We start from the raw sequence: 16,289 nt of genomic DNA, 5'->3' as shown, positions 1-16,289 counted from the left end.
AAGGGCCGGCGGGAGAGCTAGCAAGCGGGCGGGACACACGAGGCAGGGAGCGGGCCGCCAAGGAGCGCGGGATGCTGGGGAGCGGCCCCCGGGGGCAGGACCGAGTGCGGGGCAGCCCCAGCCCCTCTCGGCGGCGGCGAGGGGGACCCGGGCTCAAGGTGACATCTTGGATGGCAAGAGGAGGAGGCGGCGGCGCCGCGCCAGGCCGCCTTTCCGCCCCCCAGGTGAGCCCGGCGCCGTTCCTCACCTGGCACCTGCAGACGATGTCCGCGTCCTGCGCCAGCAGATCCACCAGCTTGCCCTTGCCCTCGTCGCCCCACTGGGCCCCCAGCACCACGGTCACCTTGTTGCCGGGCGGCCGCGGGGCGCACTCGCCGTTGGGGACGGGGGGAGCAGAGGCGCCATTCTCAGACATGGTTGCCGCCGCCGGAGGCTCCTTTCCTGCTCCCCGGGCAGGGTACACATGAGGCGGCACAGGGACGCGCTCAACGCCGCCTCCTCCCCTGACCCCGCCTCCTCCACGCCGGGAAATACCGCAACTGCGGCCGCCGCATCCACTGGCGACCCCTGACTCCCCCTCCTTGCCCGGCGTGGAGCCCCGCCCTCTTATCTGCGTAGACTCCTCACGGCAGGAACTACACTTCCCGGCATGCAGCACGACCGTTCCCCGCAGTGCGCCGCACGGAATTTGCGCGATGCTTGATGGGACGAGTAGTCCCTGTGGGCCGCACCTGTGAAAGCGGCGGAACAAGCCTTGTTGCTGCCTGGGGCTGAACCAGAAGGCGGGACCCTGTGTGCTAGAGGGGACGCGGCTTCCAGAGGCGCGGGGCGGAGGTGCCAGGCCGTTTCTGTTGAGCCCCGCCGCGGGTCCTGTGTCACGTGATCGTATGGGCGGCGGTTTATTGGGGCCGTTATTAGGCGGGCCCATGGCGCGAGCTCCGGAACTGCTATGGGGCGCTCGAGGCCTGGCGCTGCTGTTGTGGCTGTGTGGATGCTGCGGCACATGGAGGTGGGAGGCAGGAAAATGGATGGGAACAGAATGAGATGTGTGACCGGAGAGGGCTGCACCTGTCAGGGTCCCCAGCTCGTCGTCGTGTCCCCACCCCCCAATCTGAGTGGGGGAGGAGCCATGGGGTGACAGCTGCCCACACGCCCCGGCCCCAGCCACGCAGCCCACGGGGTGACAGCTGCCAACGCGTGCTGACCCATGCCAAGCAGCTGAGACAGGCATAGTGTAGCACTCTACTCTCCTACACTGAGCTAGGGGTGTGATTTCCTCTGCTCGCATACACATGCACTTGCTGTCATCAAGCAAAGAGCTGTCTGATCACATGGTCTTCTCTTCTTGTTGTCCGCTGCTTCTAGAGGTCTCTGGGCTCTGTCTTGCAAAGATCCTTAGGGTCTATAAAAGTCCCTGGAAATAGGAAAGTCTAGCTGCCTCTACTAAGGACCATGAATAAGGGTACGATTCTGTCATAGATTCTGGGACTTTGCAGGATGTCCGTGACTTCTTCTGGGGCAGGGCTGGAGCAGCTCTCAGTCCCAGGGCTGCTGGAGCAGCAGCCACTGGAACAACTGACTGGTAGCCAGCCACAGAGCAGCGGCCGCTGCAACAGCTGGCTGGTGATCAGCCCCAAGGCTTCCAGAGCAGTGGCCCCAAGAATAGCTGGCCAGCAGCCAGCCCCAGGGCTACCAGAATAGCTGGCAGTCGGCCTGCCGCCAGAGCAGTGGTCCACAGCCCACAGAAGTAGCAGCCAGAGCTGGGTCAGCCTCTCTGAAGCTGGAGCAGCAGTGGTCATCCCCTGTCTCAAGAGCAGCAGTGGGACTGGAGCAGCTGCAAGCCCGGCAGCGCTCTGTGTCCCTTCCCCCTCCCCACCTCCCCGAGTATTTTTAGTAAAAGTTAGGGACGAGTCATGGGCTTCTGTGAACTTTTGTTTATTGCTTGCGACATGTTCCTGACTTTTACTACAAATACCTAGGACAGAATCTTAACTTTAACCAAGGAGATTATATATATATATATATATATAATCTCCTTGGTTAAAGTTAAGATTATATATATATATAAAGGGGAAATGAAATGAATAGCCAAAGTGGGAAGCCTGATTATGTTTTCTCAAAAAAGATTAAACACATTTTGCATTAAAGACAGCTGAAAATACAGAAATACTTTCCTTAAATCACTTTTCCATATAAGCAACTGCTGCCGTTGATACAGGGATGCTGTGTGATTGTGAATAACAGGTGAGGTGACCCATGTAATCACAGATAGGAGGGGAAGGAATCCATAAGACACACTGTTGTCCACAGTATGAAAAAGTTTTAGGACCCCTCTACTTAGGCCTGGTCTACACTACACAGGTTGACACATAAGGCAGCTTACATTGACCTAATTATATTAGTGGCTACATGGTAACCGTGTCCCACTGATGTAAGTGCCCTACTACACTGATATAATAACTCCACCTCCGTGAGAGGTATAGGGCTTATGTCGGTATAGTTAGGCTGGTGCAGTGTCTATATAGACACTGCATTACTTAGATCGGCTGTTAGCTCTTTTGTCAATTTCACAGCTGTGAAATTGACAAGAAAGCCTGGCAGCTAGAGCCCACCTGCCCACTGTCACACCCGAAGGCCCCCTCCCTCAGGGAGTCCCCTGGGAAGGCAGATCAGCATTGTATATTGCTAACGCTGTTGCAAGCATCGCAAAGCATTTTGGGGAGGGTCAAAGGTGTGTGAGTGGGGAGTGAAAGTTTCCTTTGCAGGTACGAGAGGCTTGGGCAGGGGGGAAAAAAAGAAGAGAGCAAAGAACGGGTTAACTCAACATTTTAGCTAGCTCAGTCGGAAGGTAAGACGCTGGCCCTAGCCACCCAAGGACACTGCTCACAGCCAAGACTTGGCTGACAGCCGAGAAAGATGGGGGCTTGAATTTGCCTGAGCAGCCATGAGAAAGAAAACTCCAACTGTACAGACCTGCAAGACAGCAAGGCCAGTGAAGAAGAAAACAAAGTCCAGGGCTACGGAGATTGAAAACACAAACGAGACGACAAGCGGAGGGGCCGAACCTTGCATCCTGGGAGCCGGGATGTTTTGGAAAAGCTAAAGAAACCACAGAAAGCTGGTTTGTACTGACACAGAGGGCACCAGTAGCAGAGGTCCACGAACGGAGCACCCCTCCCTGCCCCGAGGAGCCAGAACTTAAAACCCTCCTGAGAGCTGGAGCAATTTGGAGAGCAACAGCAGGCCTGGGCCCAGGACAGCACTCTCATCCATCCTTTCCCCCCCCCATCCCCTTCTTCTGACGTTACACCCAGGCCTGGCCAGTCTTGGGTAGTGCGTGTGTGAGTATGAAAGTGGGTTAGGGCTTGGGGCGCTAGCTCTTTCTTTCTTCCCCCAAGTGACGTGGGAGTGTTCCCAGCACTCTCTGCTGTTATTTTATTAATAAAGCTTTAAAATTTAGATGCTTGATGGGTTCCGTCATCTCCTCCCCAAAAGATCCCGTGGCTTCACCCTGATCACCTGATGCCTCGGGCAGATTGGTAACAGAAATCTGTCACACCACCCCTCCCCTGGAGAGCTGGGCAGCTGAACCCCACTCCTGGCTGGGATCGGGGCGAGAATGGACCCCGCTCCCGGCTGGGAGCTGCAGGCAGCTAGACTCCACTACCAACTGGGAGCCGGGGAGAGAAACCCAGCGGCTGGACCCTGCTCTCAGCTGAGAGCTGGGGCCAGAAGCCCAGGCCCCCAGCTCTCACCACTCCCCCACTCAGCCCCCCGCTGGAAGCTGGGGCAACAAGCCCAGGCGGCTGGACCCCACTCCCAGCTATGGGGCAACAAGCCCAGGCGGCAGATCCTGTTCCCAGCTGGGAACAGGGAGGTGAGAAGCCCCGGGTGGCTTTCCCGCTCCTGACTGGGAACATTGGCTGTCTTGTCAATTTCACAACTCTCTATTGGAGTCAAATTGAGAAGGCTGCCTGGCTCCTGGCAGGGTGAGGCTGAGAAGCTGGGGTAGCTGGACCCCACACCCTGGGGGCAAGAAGCCTGGGGCAGCTTCTCTCTCTCCCCCCCCCAACCCCCCCGCCACTCCTGGCGGGGAAAGGGGAGGCAAGAAGCCCCGGGCAGCTTCCCTCCACTCCCTGTAGGGAACAAGGTGGCGAGGCAGGGTGCAGCCCGCCGGGAGCCAGTGGGGCAGCCCGGCTCCTGGCAGGGGAACTGCCAGTGGAGCTGAGACACCTGGTTCTCAGTTCCCCATCCTGCCCCTCTTAGGTCAGTGGAAGCGCGCCTGATGAGGACGTGCACCACCAACCCAAGGAGCATAGTGTGGACATGCACCATCTCAGTAATTACCTAATATACATCAACCCAAGTTTTTAGTGTAAACATACCCTAATTAAGCCATGATTGCTCTACCTCCTGGAGGCTGTGAGGCTAAGTAATGGTAGGCCTGTCGTTACATATATTGGAGACCACCCAGAAACCTACAGAACTGCAGGAAGTTTCCAGATGGTTTAATAGGTGGCAGTTTCCCTCTGAGTCTACTGAACCAATGCCCAGCATTGTGTTAGGCTGCACTGTTCTGCCGTAGGTGCCAACTTTTATGTTAAATGTAAAGCTGAAATTCTAATGGTTATTCACGATTTTATGGCACTTTTAACAATGTAGGGCTGTCATCCCTGATTAGATGTCTTGGCCTAAGTCTAATCTAGGTACTTACTACGCTTACATAAATTTCCACTGCAGTTTCACTTGACTACTATATTCTTCACTTCCTGTCCTAAACAGTTGTATAGTGTTGCTATATGCTGTTAAACAGCTGACAGAATACACCTAAGAAGTGGTAACGTACCATTGGAGTGTGAGTAATTCTAGTTTGTCATATACAAATATAGTGCCAAATTTGGCCCTCATTTACACCAGTGTAAATCCAGAGTAAGTTTACTGACTTTGAATTTGATCCATGGTTTGTAGACTGTATTCTTATGCTTTCACACAGCTATTCCCTGGCTTCCTGAAATATCTTTGGGACCTCCAGAATATTGTCATAACATGATATTGCTTTGTGATGTAATTCTAATGCTGCTCTCTAAGGGGGTCATAGAGTCTCACTGCTTTACTATTTTTATTTGGAGAACAAATTAATTTTGACATTCATACCTTAGTGCATTTTCTTTGCAGGTATAAAACTAATGTAGAAAACTATGCTCTCCTCACTACCAGAACCACTGTAAGTGTTGTTTAATAATGATCAGAACGAATCAGTCTTGATTTGTAACACACTGCTTCTAGCTTTTATTTGTGTATATTAGGGACTGACAATGTTTTGGGTCTGATTTCAAATACTCTTTATTTTGTAATGTCTTCATATTGCAAAGTATAGGAAAATTTGCTGTATATAGGAAAATTTTTGTGTAAGGATGTTTCAGGACCAATTCAATCAGGCCTACATGTTACTTCACAGATCCATGGAAAGCAGACAAACCACTGCTTACACCAAGTTCTGGATCCAAGGACCAGGTTTTATTTGCATAGGCACAGAGTGCTACACCCAGTGATCAAATGAGATTGTAGCAGGCCAGTGAACTGGCTATATCACAAGGGGAAAGGCAGAGATTCTAGGTTCTGACATGATCTTTTATACACACTATTACACATTATCTTTATCAACACCCCCTTCTATTCATCTGCTGTCTCAAATTTTTCCTTCCCTATTAGGTAATATTTATTGCTGTACATCATGTTCTGAATTATACAATAAGTTTCATAACACATTGTTCCCCTTTTTAGCAATAATAAAACTATCATACTACTTGACAGGGATTTAGCTTGTTTTCTCTAGACTCCCCAAAAACTTAATAACAGGATGTTCAGATCTTAATATTTTTTGTCAGGAACCTTTGTTCTCACTTTTCCATCTCTAAAAGGTTATACAGAGGTTATAAAAACCACACTTGAGTAAAGTAACTCCTCACTTAAAGTCATCCTGCTTAACGTTGTTTCGTTGTTACGTTGCTAATCAATTAGGGAACATACTCATATAAAGTTGTGCAATGCTCCACCCTTGCATTGTTTGGCTGCCTGCTTTCTCCACAGCTGGCAGCCTCCCTACGCCTCCCCCACCACCCCACCCCAGCGCCTCCCGCCCCCTGGCAGACGCCGTGGATCAGCGCCTTCCGCCTCCTCCCCTTGCCTCCTGCCCACGGTAATCAGCTGGCTTGCGGCATTCAGGAGGGAGGGGGGAGGAGCGAGGACTTGGCACGCAGGCTCCCCCTCCCTCCTGAATGCAGGAATTAGCTGGCTTGCGGTGTTTAGAAGGGAGGGGAGGGAGGAGCCAGGATGCAGCATGCGAAGTAAAGGGGGAGGAGGTGGGAGGTGAGAAGAGGCAGGTCAAAGGTGGTGGCTTGGGGGAAGGGGTGGAGTGGGCAGGCTGAGGGTTGAGCCCCCCCATCCCGGGTGCTTGCAGAGTAGGGGAAGCTGCCCTGGAACCTAATCCCCCCTATTTACATTAATTCTTATAGGGAAATTGGATTCGCTTAACATCATTTCACTTAAAGTCGCATTTTTCAGGAACATAACTACAATGTTAAGTGAGGAGTTAGTGTATGCAGGCCTACAAAACCTATACATATATTGTTTATACCTCGACTTATACATTCCTAATCAATTATCCACTAAATAAGCATTGGGTCTTTACCAGGTTATATAGAGTAAGCTCACCTAACCAATGCTTTACTCCCTTACATTTTCTGACATGGGTTTAATTAACCATACCATTCCATCATATGGATATGAAAGATGCTAAATCTTGACAAAAGTTCAAAAAATACAGTTGCTGATACCCATTGTAAAGAACAAGCACTTTTTTGTAGTTTCGAGAAAGCCTGAGTGCAAAACAGTTCAGAGATTTCCATTTGCGCTTGTTTATTTTATTTTATTATTTTCACTTTTAAGTGAGAGAAACAAGAAAAATATATGTTACATAATAAGTGTAATAGTACTTATGTCTTTCTAATATACAGGAGAGGTGTATGATAAAACTCTTAGTTTAGGTCGTATTGTCTTTTCAAGTTTAACAAAATTATTGGTGGGAGATGTATAGCCAAAACAGTCGTATCTATTTCAATTTTTAATTTGGACACACTAAAGCTTTACATGCAAATATACTTTCTTAGGAGATGAGAGGCAACTCTCATATAGGAAGTTAGTAGATAATCAGTGATTACAAGTGGAGGGAGAGGAGCGTGTTCATCCCATTCCATTTAAATATACTGGAGAGATATTTAGAATAGTCACATCTATAGGCCAAAGTATGTATTTCTGGCAGTGAGGTAAGGACATCTCAAACCAGCATGATTATACACCTCTACCCCAATACAACGCTGTCCTCGGGAGCCAAAAAATCTTATAGGTTATAGGTGAAACCGCGTTATATCGAACTTGCTTTGATCCGCCGGAGCACTCAGCCCTGCCTCCCCGGAGTGCTGCTTTACCGCGTTATATCCGAATTCGTGTTATATCAGGTCGCGTTATATCAGGGTAGAGGTGTATATCTGTTTAAATTAACCAGTAAGTATGTGTCTGATCAGTACATCAATTCAACTTTAACTTGTTTAGGGTTCAATACTGCCCCTGTTGACGCCAATGGAAGTTTTGCTGGTGATTTCACTGAGAACAGGGTCAATCCCATAATCAGAAAGGAAAGTTAAGGATAAAAGTGGGAATAAAAGAAAAATGCTGTAACACAGTGGTTCTCAAATTGTGGCCTATAGAGCAATTGCTAGTCATCTACAGAGCTGACTGGTTAGATGGTACTGGCTCTTCCTCCTCATTAACTGCTGCTACATTGCATTAAAAGACAGCTGAAACAGATTTAATATTTTTCTAATGTTGCATTTCCATGTTAGCAATTTATGAGTTTTCCACAGCTTGCACCAGTTCAGTATCGCAATATATGAATAAATGGTGCAGTTCTCAAAATCATTTGCAGTCAGCTTTAGTAACTGAATTAGAACCATTTTCTTGGTAAAAAATTCCCATTGTTGCTACCACCAGTGATTGTGAACACACTTGTGCACACACCATTGTATACGTCAACAGTTTAAAAAGCAAATGAAGTTGAAAGGGTTAGTAATTATCTGTGCTACTAGGAGGGAAATTCAGATTTTATTAAACTGCCATTCCTAGTCTTTTGTTTCTGTGACACCAGGCATGGGAGTTCAGTGGAGTAAAATTATGCATTGAGGGGAGGGAATGCCTTGTCTATTGACAACAGTTTCTCTGGCCCATTGCAGAGTCCCATCTAAAGAGCTCAAACGCAGTTTTGAGTGTGCTTTTGTTGCGTGATGATGGCCTTGGCAGTAGTGAACTGTTCCCATGGGGGAAAACAGAAATCTTTACCGATGTAATGGACTAAAGAATAAAGAGCAAGATAAAAACTAGTTTACACTCACTGGCCCTGCTCACTGTGGGTGTCACAAAGATTGCAACAAAATTTCCTGCCCTGCTAACAGGGACCTCAGAAAGGGTAGTTGTAATTCAAAACCTTATTTGCTAGTTTTATAGAAGACCTCCCATTTTATTTTTGTAGTGTGCTTTAAATAATTCAGTCTGTTTTTTTTTCCCATTGAAATTATTGACAAAACTTCTTTTGACTGCAGTGGGAGAAGATTGGGTTTAATGCCATAATAATTACAATTTTAAGTTTGACGTTGTCCCTAGGTATTTTTAATATTTAAAGAGTTTAATCATTTCTGTGTAATAATTAAAAACCTGGTAAAAGAACATTATGGTTTTAAAACCACTATACAGTTAGATATAATGCAACAGATTATATATTTGTATGTGCTACCCTAATTTTTTGTTTAGATATATTTAGAGTATGAAGGACCTTCATTTGTGGAATGGGACATTTCTACGTTATGTACTGTTACAAATAAAAGGTAAGGATTGCAAAAGTGAATAATAACAGCACAATGGTAACTCACATTGACTTTATTGGGAGCAGAGTTAGGTCAATTCTGAATACTTTTGAAAATTCCACCCAAAGTTTGAGAAGATCATGTTTGTATACACATTCAAGTAAGATGGGCTTCTGTTAAGCCTGGCCACGTGCATTCATTTAGAGATCTGTTGGAAAACAAAATGTTGTTTTTATTTCCCTTAAGAATTATGAAGTACAGATCCTTTGTTTCAGAATAGGAGTTGTGGGTTGAGATTTGCGGAGGAGACAGAGAAGCTGGTTCTGAGGTTTCTATACAATTTATATTGTAAGTTAAATATTTATCAGTGTAATGAAACACAGAATTAGGCATGGACATATACAATATAAAGTAGTTCTAAGTATACCTATTTCTCCTAAACTTCCTTGCCTATGTACATGTGAGGAAACCTTAAGCCAAAAAGATTGATAAATACTTAACATGTATATCTAAATTAAGAATTGCACAACATTTTATGTTCTTGGGGTTTTTGTTTGTTTGTTTTATTTGGTCCAGTGCATTTATATGAACAATGCTGTAGAAATAATATCTGTTTATATCCCAGAGATGTAAGGAGTCTATCACTGTAAAACATAAGTGCCGAATTGTATTCTATGTGTTATTTTTAAATAGAAACATGTCTGATTCCTTACATTTGGAGCAGCTAGGGTCTTCAGGAGGAGGACCCTATTTTAGACATTAGACTGCACAAAGGTTTCTAGATACATACTGTAAAGTGAGTGGGATTGACAAGACACAATCTTTTTTGTCTAGGTATTCTTATTTGATAATTTAATGGCCAAGATACCTAATGCATTTGTGAGCTCCAGATTAGACCCAGCTACACTAGGAGTAGGAAACCCAAAATACCATTTTTTTTAAAAAAGCATCTCTGCCCCTAAATGACTGTTTAGCCAGAGTATGGTACAACCTTTAAAAATATTTCAAATTAAGAGAGGGATGTATTACAGCTCTTATCTGCATAGCACTGAGATCCAACACTATCTACAGTGTGGAGGGAGTACATAAAAGTTACACTAATGCAGTTACACTAAAGCCACTAATGTGGCTGAAATTTTTGATAAGCAAAAGTCAGGTAAAAAGTTTGCAAAAAGAACAGGAGTACTTGTGGCACCTTAGAGACTAACAAATTTATTAGAGCATAAGCTTTCGTGGACTACAGCCCACTTCTTTGTGGTTTCCAATGCAGCTTTAATTTGTCTATCTTGCTATGTGTGTTTATACGTGTTATGTCTTTGAAATTATTGTACTGGTAAGCTTATTTGAATGTACAATCAGATATCACATATTTAAATAAACACATTTAAATGATTGTACATTCAGGCATATACATCTGTGTGTTAATGTGAATGTATTATCGTTAGATTGCAAATTCAAATCCAGATGCAAAGTGCAGTTGTTACCCCCAAAATCCAGACTTAAGGCACCCCCACAATGGTTTGCCTATTTCAGTAACTCAATTGTCAGTTGTTTGTTTTGGTAGGTGAAAGGAGATGGCCCACCATAGAGGAATTGCCAGGGTTTTACTAGGGGTTACCCTGTGACCTTCAGGAAACCCTCCAGAACAGACTCACTTTGTTTACCATTAGGAAGTCATGGATATAGCCTTCTGCTCAAAGGATCGACACTCGGGCAGTAGTCTTTGGAAACAAAAATTTTCTTTATTTAATGTACCAATATTCCTGAAACAATAAATCTTTTAAAAGAACCAAAGCATATATCAAGAAACAAACATAAATTCTATTAGCACAAGTATGCACATTCAAGTACTCAGTACTGCAATGTCATACAGTTTGAAATGCTCCAAGTGGTTACATTCTACATGCGGTGATCAATCACATGCAGGATGCTGACAGCAATTCTAATTAAAACACTAAACTTTTATACATAGTAATAGGGTTACCATATCTCATAAATAAAAAAAGAGGACCCTCCACGGGCCCAGGCCCCGCCCATTTCCCCACCCCTAGCCCCACCCCAACTCCGCCCCTTCCCCACCCTGACTCCGCCCCCTCCTCCCTCCCACTCCCAGCCAGGGGGAAAGGGCTGCCCCAGTGCTACCGGCTTCAGGGTTTGCCGGGCAGCCCCCAGACCCTGCGCCCCCGGCCGGCGCTTCCCCAGCGCAGCTGGAGCCCGGGAGGGGAAGCGCCCAGCCGGGGGCGCAGGGTCTGGAGGCTGCCCAGCAAACTGTGAAGCCGGTAGCGCTTGGGCTTCAGGCAGCCCCCATGCCTCCAGANCCTCTTTTTTTATTTATGAGATATGGTAACCCTATTGTTGCTGCTTCTTCCCTTGGCCTCTTCCTACTTGTCCTCCTTTTTGCTTCACCCTTAGCTCAGGATGGTTTGTAAGTCCTCACTCACCCTGCAAACCATCCTGAGCTAAGGGTGAAGCAAAAAGGAGGACAAGTAGGAAGAGGCCAAGGGAAGAAGCAGCAACAATAGGGTTACCATATCTCATAAATAAAAAAAGAGGACCCTCCACGGGCCATGGCCCCGCCCATTTCCCCACTCCTAGCCCCTCCCCAACTCCGCCCCTTCCTCCACCCTAACTCCGCCCCCTCCTCCCTCCCACTCCCAGCCAGGGGGAAAGGGCTGCCCCAGTGCTACCGGCTTCAGGGTTTGCCGGGCAGCCCCCAGACCCTGCGCCCCCGGCCGGCGCTTCCCCAGCGCAGCTGGAGCCCGGGAGGGGAAGCGCCCAGCCGGGGGCGCAGGGTCTGGAGGCTGCCCGGCAAACCGTGAAGCCGGTAGCGCTCGGGCTTTGGGCAGCCCCTATGCCTCCGGACCCTGCGCCGCCGGAGCCCGGGCAGGGAAGTGCCCGGCTGGGGGCGCAGGATCTGGAGGCACGGGGACTGCCCGAAGCCGGTAGCGCTCGGGCAGCCCGGCTCTTAAACAGAGCCGAAGAGTCGGGGAGGAGCAGAGCCGCCATTTTCCCGGACATGTTCGGCTTTTTGGCAATTCCCCCCGGACGGGGGTTTGACTGCCGAAAAGCCGGACATGTCCGGGGAAAAAGAGGACGTATGGTAACCCTACATAGTAACATATATCCAACTTTAGTATCTCAAACACACTCATATGTCCTAGCTCCTTATACCATAGTTCTCATGCTTAGTAAGAGGAGGCCCTGAGATATAAACCTTGGTATCAGAGGCCCAGTATGAGGCCTGAACTAAAGTAATGGTCAAGACTTGGCTAACATAAAGCAAAGTTAAGCTGTGAGCCAGAGGCAGGCCCTGCTCACAGAAGCTGGCAAGGAAAGGGCTGATGCTGCAAAAAGAGACATACCTAACAGATACTGGACACCAGATATCAGAATATACACTATACTGGAACATTCCACAGATAACATGGAACAGGCCGACCCATCCCAATGACAGGGGCAAAAGGGTAAAATGATGGATAGAGTTGTTTTGATCGAACCAACATGTACAAGGTGAGAGGCGGCACCTTACTACGTAGAGGGGTTGTACCTTGCTGCGTAGAGGGGTTGCACCTCAATACGTCAGGAGTGATGTGTAACTTGTTTGTACCTGTGTATAAGAATGTATCCCTGGGGTGGTGTCTTTGTCCGGCCACGGGGGCAGTGGAAAGTCCGCCACTGAGCCGGGTCCTTGCCAAGAGGCACTTTCTCATAGTATGCCCAATAGACTAAGTAATCTACAGGGAACTTCAGTTGTGTCCAAGATCGCAATAAACCTAGTCTACGTGACTTTGCATCTTACTAGACTCTGTGGTTATTGGGGGTTCTCTTCGGGTCTGCTGTGTCAGCTATTTGCGCAAAGAGGGAACAGACGCACGCGGCCGAGTGATATCAACATAGGAGAAAGCAGAGCACCACACCGATAGCATCTGACAACACTTTCTACAGTCTTCTTTTCCCTCTGATCTGTCAAAAGGTCCTTCTGTTCAGTCTCAGTGCCAAGCTGCTGCTGCTGTTCTGCTCTGGCTGCTGCTGCCGCGCCTCTGCCACCTCTCTTTCGCTACTGCCGCTGCTGCTTGCGGTGATTTCTTGATCCATCACAACAATCTAGCCTTCTTCTTCCCTCTTCAGTGATTTTGCTCTCTTCCTGCTTCTTCTGACTTCTCCTGCTGACAACCTCTTCCTTCCACTCACTCACACACATCAATAGCACCACCACCACGCTTGTCAGCTCTCCGCTTTATATATGATTTTTGGCCTACTTTGGTTATTTCCTCAATCCTTATCATTAGCATACCTCTCCTCCAATCATTTTTAAGTCCTCTCTGATTGCTCCATTCTTATTAGCCAATTACAGACACTAAACCTATCTGTCAATTAAAGCTGGACCTGATTGAAAACCTGCACCTGACATGACTGACCCCTCCCTTTAGGTTTTGGAGTAATCTTTATCTAACCTCAACCTGCCTGCTTGCTATAGGCCGAATTACCCCAAGACTGCCATTTTAATCTTTGTGCTCTGATTACCTGCAACTACCATTTTATTATTCCTGGTCCTAACTGCTTAAAACTGTCTTTATTAGTTATTAAATTCTTATAACTATAAACAGTTATTATTTTCTTAGGTTTCAGAGTAGCAGCCATGTTAGTCTGTATCCGCAAAAAGAACAGGAGTACTTGTGGCACCTTAGAGACTAACAAATTTATTAGAGCATAAGCTTTCGCGGGCTACAGCCCACTTCTTCGGATGCATATAGAATGGAACATATATTGAGGAGATATATATAATACATCTATATGCATCTTAATATTAGGATGCACTGTCACACTCCAATTTTTATCTAATTTTAGATAATTTAATTTTGATATTTCCTTCACTTCAGCTAGTGGTGGCAGGGCAATGTTCTTAATGCTGTATTCCGTACACAGAATAGAGCAGCTGAAAGATCTCTCATACCACAGTGTGTCTTACACAGGTGTTGAGATATGAAATAGGTAGACAGCTATTTTAAATGCAGTATATTTTATAAGGGTGTAGCACACTGTGGACTTGTCTGCATATAATTTTTATACCACTTTAAATATATCAGTTTGAAACTAGTATAGTTGAAACAGTAAGACCCCATAATGTGGACACAGTTCTATTGGCATAAAGGTGCTTTATATTGTGATGTACAGTTTAGGGTATGTCTACACTACAAATGCTACAATGGTGCAGCTGCAGCAGTAGCGTAGACACTTACTACAATGATGGAAGGGGTTTTTCCTTCACTGTAGTAAATCCACCTCTCCAAGAAGCAGTAGTTAGGTTGGCAGAAGAATTCTTCCATCTATTGGTATCTACATGGGGCTTAGTTCGGCTTAATTATGTTGCACAGGGCATGACTTTTTCACAGCCCTGAGCAAGGCAGCTAGGTCAACCTAAATTTTAGGTGTAGACCAGGCTTTTGTCTCATAAATGTAAGGGAATACGCTATACTGGTATAAGGCACCTATACACTGGTATAACTGGGTTCACACTAGGGATTGTACTCATTTAGCTATTATGGTATAAAAAATACCAGCTCTAGCTGAAGTAGTGACATGGGTACAAAGACTGTGTGTAGATTAGGTCTAAGCTGCAAAGCTGAGTACATTGATTTTGAACTGAACGGGCAATCTAATGATAGTATATTAAAAAAATGGTTGGGGAATAAGGAAGAGGAAGGTTTGCTCAGTTTGAAAGATGAAGGTTGGGGAGAAATTAGATCCTAAGTAAAAGTTAAGACTGAGTGGACCAGTCAGAAGTACATATGTGTAGTGTTAATTAATATTAAATACCTGGCTGTTTGTTTTTTTTAATTACTGTAGTTCACCTACAGCAACACTGAATTGTCCAGTTCCTGGAATTCACAAGATTAGACCAATAATTGGCAATGAGGTAAGCTGTCAATAATAATTATAAGAAATTCATAGTGCACTGTGATCAGGTCTGTGTGTTCTTAGTGATTTTGCAGTATTTGCCACAGAGTCCACTTCAGTGGATCAGAAACTAAATGTGAGTCAACAGTGTAATACTGTTGCAAAAAATGTTAATGATCCTGGGACATATTAGCAGGAGTGTTGTAAGAAAGACACTAGAAGCAGGGCCGGCTCCAGGCACCAGCGAAGGAAGCAGGTGCCTGGGGCGGCCAATAGAAAGGGACGGCAGTCCGTCCGTTGTTGGGGCGGCAGGTCTGGGGCGGCGGCGGCGGCACTTCGGCAGCAGCTCAATCGGTCCGCTTCAGTTTTTGGCGGCAATTCGGCGGCGGGTCCTTCACTCCCTGTCTTTCTCTTCGGCGGCTCTTAAGCGGTAGCTCAATCTTTTTTTTTTTTTTTTCTTTTTGCTCCTTGGGTTAGCAAAAAAGCTGAAGCCGGCCCTAACTAGAAGTAATTCTTCCATTCTACTCAGCACTGATCAGGCCTCAACTGAAGTACTGTGTCCAGTACTGGGCAGCGCATTTCAGGAGAGATATGGACAAAGTGGAGACAGTCCAGAGGAGAGCAACAAAAATTATTAAAGGTCGAGAGAACATGATCTATTGGGAAAGATTGAAAAGAAAATGGAATTTGTTTAGAGAAGAAAAGACTGACGGGGGACATGGTAACAGTCTTCAAGTATGTAAAAGGTTGTTATAAAGAGGAGGGTGATAAATTGTTCTCTTTATCCACTGAGGACAAAACAGGACGTATTAGGGTCAAATTGCAGCAAAGGAGATTTAGGTTAGACATTAGGATAAATTTCCTAACTGTAAAAGTAGTTAAGCACTGGAACAAATCACCTAGGGAGACTGTGGAATCTCCATTGTTGGAGGTTTTTATTTACATCTTTGGCAAACACCTGTCAGGGATGGTTTAGATAACACTTAGTCCTGACTCAGTGCAGGTGACTGGACTAGATGATTTATCAAGGTCTCTTCCAGTCCCACATTTCTGATTCTATGATTAGCTTTATAATATTGCTCCAGAATCAAATCTTTCTACCCCTAATGGTTGTGAAAGAAACCTTCCAAATGTCAACTGAGTGTAACCAATGCAGTGATGTGTTCCTGAGTCTGCTAACAGACTGAATCAATAGCTCAGAGATGTCTGAACAGCCCCCATTCATCATATTGAGGTGTGTGATGAGGTATACAAACACCACACTGGCCAAGGTTAATAGGATGATGTGGGCTCAAACAGCTCCACCCCCTTCTCCTGCAGAGCTTTCAGTCTTGGAGGGGAGCACTTGAACAAAGGAGAGAGCTCATTTGTGAATGGACTTGAAAGGAGAATAGACTGGCAGCTCCCTTGTTGTGTGAGAAGCCTGAGTAGAGCCAGGAGCTGACTAAAGACTGTGATCTGCTAGGACCTCCCTGT

At 46.3% G+C, this 16,289-nt stretch overlaps 2 protein-coding genes across 2 annotated transcripts in view; one reads left to right on the top strand and one right to left on the bottom strand.

Moving 5' to 3' along the window:
• Positions 1-943, bottom strand: part of ADSS2 (adenylosuccinate synthase 2) — a 55,390-nt gene extending 54,447 nt beyond the window's left edge. Inside the window, exon 1 of the mRNA XM_034764998.1 lies at positions 248-943. Coding sequence (XP_034620889.1) covers positions 248-928 — 681 coding nt within the window. The 5' untranslated portion in view covers positions 929-943. The remainder of the gene's footprint in view (positions 1-247) is intronic.
• Positions 890-16,289, top strand: part of CATSPERE (catsper channel auxiliary subunit epsilon) — a 68,182-nt gene continuing 52,782 nt past the window's right edge. The window contains exons 1-4 of the mRNA XM_034764996.1: positions 890-1,009; positions 5,176-5,224; positions 8,863-8,936; positions 14,763-14,832. Coding sequence (XP_034620887.1) covers positions 927-1,009; positions 5,176-5,224; positions 8,863-8,936; positions 14,763-14,832 — 276 coding nt within the window. The 5' untranslated portion in view covers positions 890-926. The remainder of the gene's footprint in view (positions 1,010-5,175; positions 5,225-8,862; positions 8,937-14,762; positions 14,833-16,289) is intronic.

Source organism: Trachemys scripta, chromosome 3, assembly GCF_013100865.1.
Source record: "Trachemys scripta elegans isolate TJP31775 chromosome 3, CAS_Tse_1.0, whole genome shotgun sequence".
NCBI classification, from domain to species: Eukaryota; Metazoa; Chordata; order Testudines; family Emydidae; genus Trachemys; species Trachemys scripta.
Note: the sequence above shows the minus strand (reverse complement) of the source record. Positions and strands in the feature narration are given on the sequence as shown.